This window comes from Orycteropus afer, unplaced genomic scaffold (genome assembly GCF_000298275.1).
Source record: "Orycteropus afer afer isolate SDZICR_OR568_19922 unplaced genomic scaffold, OryAfe1.0 scaffold00874, whole genome shotgun sequence".
NCBI classification, from domain to species: Eukaryota; Metazoa; Chordata; class Mammalia; order Tubulidentata; family Orycteropodidae; genus Orycteropus; species Orycteropus afer.
The window spans coordinates 295,194-300,129 of NW_006922461.1; the positions used below are offsets into that span (position 1 = coordinate 295,194).

General features: G+C 54.1%; 1 protein-coding gene across 1 annotated transcript; it reads left to right on the plus strand.

Moving 5' to 3' along the window:
* The first annotated feature begins 1,158 nt into the window (after positions 1–1,158).
* CHST7 (carbohydrate sulfotransferase 7) lies at positions 1,159–2,619 on the plus strand. The gene has a single exon (XM_007958202.2). The coding sequence runs from the start codon at positions 1,159–1,161 to the stop codon at positions 2,617–2,619; it is 1,461 nt and encodes a 486-aa protein (XP_007956393.2).
* The last annotated feature ends 2,317 nt before the right edge of the window (positions 2,620–4,936 follow it).

Genomic DNA, 4,936 nt, shown 5'->3' on the forward strand with positions numbered 1-4,936 from the left:
CACTACAGAAGTAGACTGCCCAATCTTCCTTCCAAGGAGTGGCTGGTGGGTTTGAACCGCCAGTCTTCTGGTTAGCAGTCAAATACCTTAGGCACTCCACTACCAGACCTCCTCGGGAGATAAGTACCAAACCAAACCAAACTCACTGCCGCCTAGTTGAATCCCACTCACAGCGGCCCTTCCGAGGCAATGTCACTACCGAAGTAGATTGTCCAACTCCGAGGAGTGGCTGGTGGGTTTGAACCACCAGCCTTCTGGTTAGCAGTCAAATGCCTTAGGCACTATGCCACCAGCGCTCTTAGGAGAGAGGTAGGCACTACAAATTATTCTTATGTATAATAATGAGTAAACTGAGCCTCAGAAATGTCTGTAAAATGTTCAGGGCCCTCAGCTGGCCAACCCTATGGAACGCAACACTCACAATTTCACAAAGCCTTGACTTCAACAATTAAATGCACTGAGTGAATGAAGTAGTACCTCCACCTCCCCTGGGTAACCATTTAATGTGCAGTCCTTTATCTTCATGTTAGCTGAGAAGTTTAACCCTCAGAATTCGGTAACACACCGTCCGGGTCTGGTAGAGAGGCTGAATGGAGATAGTAGACCAGGAATCCCGCCCCAAATAGTGGCTATCTGCCTAGGACAGAGATGGCCAGGGAGGAGACACAAAACAGGAGAAGCAGTGGAGCTCTCCGGGTGGGGTCCACGTCGCGTCACTGGGTACATTCTGTACAAACGAGCCCCGCCCTCGCCTGAATTAAATTCATGAAGACTTGATTACCGAGGGGATGGGGAAAGGTGGGGTCTGGCTGCAAGAGCGCGAGCTGGTGTTCCCACCCGGCGGCCGCCCCGCCCGAATCTGGCAGAGCCTGGTGGTGAATCTGGGCGGATAGAGGCGGGGAGAAGTTGCACAGTTGAGGGCGGGGCGGCTGCCAAGCAGGCCAATAGGCGGCAGTCCAGGCCGGCGGAACGGAGAGGGCAGGGGCGCTGCAACTGGCTCGCCACCTCCTAAGTTTCCCTTGTGGATGCACGACACCGGCGGTTCCGCTCCTCTGGGCACACAGGAGCCCTAAAAGACCGGAGGAGAAGCCACGGGACGGATTTCTGAGACAGGGGAGAGGACGCGTGCCCGACCCGCTGGTGGGGGCTCAGTGGATGATGAAGGGCCGGCGGCGGCGTCGCCGAGAGTACTGCAAGTTCGCGTTGCTGCTGGTGCTCTACACTATGGTGCTGCTGCTTGCCCCTTCTGTGCTGGACGGCGGCCGCGATAGGGACAAAGGCGCTGGGCACTGCACAGGCCTGCAGGGCAGCCTGGGAGTGTGGAGCCTGGAGGCAGCGGCAGCTGGCGAACGCGAGCAGAGCTCGGAGGCGGGGCCCGCCGATGAAGGGGGCGCGGGTGAGTCCCCCCTGTTCCCAGGCAACCTCAGCCGCGCCGTCGGGGAGGCGGTGTCCCGCGAGAAGCAGCACATCTACGTGCATGCCACCTGGCGCACCGGCTCCTCTTTCCTGGGCGAACTCTTTAACCAGCACCCGGACGTTTTCTATTTGTACGAGCCCATGTGGCACCTATGGCAGGCACTGTATCCTGGGGACGCGGAGAGCCTACAGGGCGCGCTGCGCGACATGCTACGCTCTCTCTTCCGTTGCGACTTCTCCGTGTTGCGGCTGTACGCGCCGCCAGGGGACCCTGCCGCACGTGCCCCAGGCGCAGCCAACCTCACCACGGCCGCCCTGTTTCGTTGGCGGACCAACAAGGTCATCTGTTCGCCCCCTCTGTGCCCGGGTGCACCTCGAGCTCGCGCCGAAGTCGGCCTCATCGAGGACACTGCCTGCGAGCGCAGCTGCCCACCCGTCGCGCTGCGCGCCCTTGAGGCCGAGTGCCGTAAGTACCCCGTTGTGGTCATCAAGGACGTGCGCCTCCTGGACCTGGGTGTGCTAGTGCCACTGCTGCGTGACCCAGGACTAAACCTCAAGGTGGTGCAGCTTTTCCGCGACCCGCGGGCAGTACACAATTCTCGCCTCAAATCTAGGCAAGGGTTGCTGCGCGAGAGCATCCAAGTGCTGCGCACTCGCCAGAGGGGCGACCGCTTCCACCGCGTGCTGCTGGCGCATGGCGTGGGCGCTCGCCCCGGGGGCTCCTCCCGTGCACAACCCGCTGCACCACGCGCAGATTTCTTCCTGACTGGGGCACTCGAGGTGATCTGTGAAGCATGGCTGCGTGATCTGCTTTTCGCGCGCGGCGCGCCCTCCTGGCTGCGGCGCCGCTACTTGAAGCTGCGCTACGAGGACCTGGTGCGACAGCCGCGCACCCAGTTGCGCCGTTTGCTGCACTTTGCTGGGCTGCGCGCGCTCACCGCACTCGACGCCTTCGCACTCAACATGACTCGCGGTGCGGCCTATGGCGCAGATCGGCCCTTTCACCTGTCAGCGCGCGACGCTCGCGAAGCAGTGCATGCCTGGAGGGAGCGACTGAGCAGAGAGCAGGTGCGCCAGGTGGAGGCCGCCTGCGCCCCAGCCATGCGTCTGCTGGCCTACCCTCGTAGTGGTGAGGAGGGCGAAGCGGAGCTGCCCGAGGATGTGGAGATGTCACTGGAGATGGAGGATCAGAGCGCCACGTAGCCCCCACTCTCATCCCCAGGGAAGATCCGGGTAAGGTGGTCCTTAGCAGGGCAAAGAATGGTCTTTGGGGAGCCTGGAATGGCCTGCGTGGGGAAGGGGTGGGTTGAGGAAAGGGAGGAGCTGGTGTTCCAGATCTCAACCTGTCTGAGGGTGGGGAAACCCTTCTCTTAAAAAAAGCTTGGAAATTTCATTGGAATCCCTGGCTTAGCCACCTGCTTCCTCAGAGGAGGACCCTGAGATGAGAAAGGTTGTCCAAATGTGGCTGAGGTGCAACCCATGTCTCTACACTCCCAGTCCAGTGACCTTCCTGCTCCATGAAGTAGGAGGTAAGGCAGTCTGTTAGGAATTGTTGTTGTTATGTGCCCTCGAGTCAGACCTGACTCATAGCAACCCCTCCTTGGGTTTCCAAGGCAGTTATCACTATGGAAGTAGAATGCCCAACCTTCCTTCAGAGGAGTGGCTGGTGGGTTTGAACCGCCAGCCTTCTGGTTAGCAGTCAAGTGCCTTAGGCACTATGCTACCAGAGCTCCTACGAATGACAGGGCGCAAAAGAGAAGTGGTAGTGGTCTGAGAAGCTAAAACAGAGGTAGAGAAGGTTTGAAATAGTCAAATCTTGAGACTGTGAATTGACATGAAAAAGATTTCAGGGACCATTTGAGATTGATGATTATGAACTTATCTTGATGCCAGTCTTTCCTGTTGGGAAAACTTCTTGGAATAGTACTTGCAGGCACAGAGAAAGCCAAGAGCAGGGTATGGTGAAAAGTAATGACTTCAACCCTACCTACTCCTCTTTCTGTGCCATATTCCTTCTCTTTCTCTGTCTCTGTCATGCACAGTCACCTTGACTTTCCTCCTGATCAGCAAGCATGCAGGCCATTCTTGCAATTGTTTTAGCACATTAGTATGTCTGAGGCACTGGTAGAGTGGAGTAGAATAGCCTTTGCTTTCTCCTGGCTTATGTGGGCTCTCTCTCCCCATCCCCTTCCTCCTTCCCCCTTCCTTCTTCCTCCCCCTTATGTCTCCCTCCCGTCCTAGTGGTCAGTGTCTTTGCAGGATATTTGACCCTGTCCCCTTCACATCAGGTCACAAAAGCTGCCTGGCCTGCTTCCTCTAATTCTGACGGAATCTCAGGGCTGGATTTCCCCCATTCAGCCCCACTGAGAGATGGAACCTTAGATTGGCAGTAGTGGCTTTGCCTGTGACAGCAGAAGGAGCTTTGTGAAACAAGCTCTCTTATATCTTTTCTTTCGCTCTTTGTAAAGCTTCTATCTTAAGAAGCTAAAACAGAGATTAAGTGATCTAAACAGTGGAGCTTAAATAGTCTCAAATGGTGTTTGGGCCAGTATACGGATTGCACATTAGGTGAAAGGAAGAGTTTATTCTGCAAAATGCTGACCTTATGAGTCCAGTTAGTGACATGGGAATGCATTTCTCCAAACTTGGTGTGAGTTGGAAGAGGACAGTCCAGAGGGGGAGGAAAAGCAGGGTGGGGTGGATGGAAGTGACTTCAGTTTCCATTCATTATTTTGTAGTGTAATTCAGCATTCCCCTGGGATGAAGCTTTGAAGACAAAGGTTGACGATATTAATAAAGATGGATTTTGTCATTAATACAGCCAGGGTTTCAGAATGATTTTGGAAGCTGGGTAACACTGATTTTTCTCCCTAGTAATCAAGTAGTGTTCCTGGTCAGTTTCTGTAATTGCTAGGAACTCTGTGTTCTTTCCTGATTTTTGGAGTGAAAGATGGTAAGACAGAAAACATCTTTTCATCTGCTAATCCTGATGATGTAATGGATGTAACAGAATGGTCCCTAACCCTCATGACAAGCCTGAGGGAACTCCTCTTCAGGGCAAATGCTGCAACATTTTATGGCTTTAAGATCGTGACATTCTCCCAAAATCTTTTACTTTTTTTTTTTAATTAGCTAACATTTATTGAGTACCTATACCTTGTGAGGTGCTGGCTGGGGATGAGGTAATGAGAAAAGAGAAGGGGTTTAGAAGACATGGTCCTCTAGGAAGTTAGAATCTATGGGTGATATTGACTGTGGGAGAAGACACTGCTGCTGCTGTTTAAAAGGTCAATGGGGCTTCCTTTAGGAGACTGCAGGAACATCTGGAGGCAAACTTTAGGCTCTTCCATATTTGGGTGACTGAGCCCTTCTTCACACATCTCCTCTGGAATTATTGGGCACTTAACCATGCTACTACGAATCAGTGGATTTATTAAAATCTAATTGGAATCACGGGAGCTCTGGTAGCATAGTGGCTAAGGCACTTAACTGCTAACCAGAAGGCTGGCGGTTCAAACCC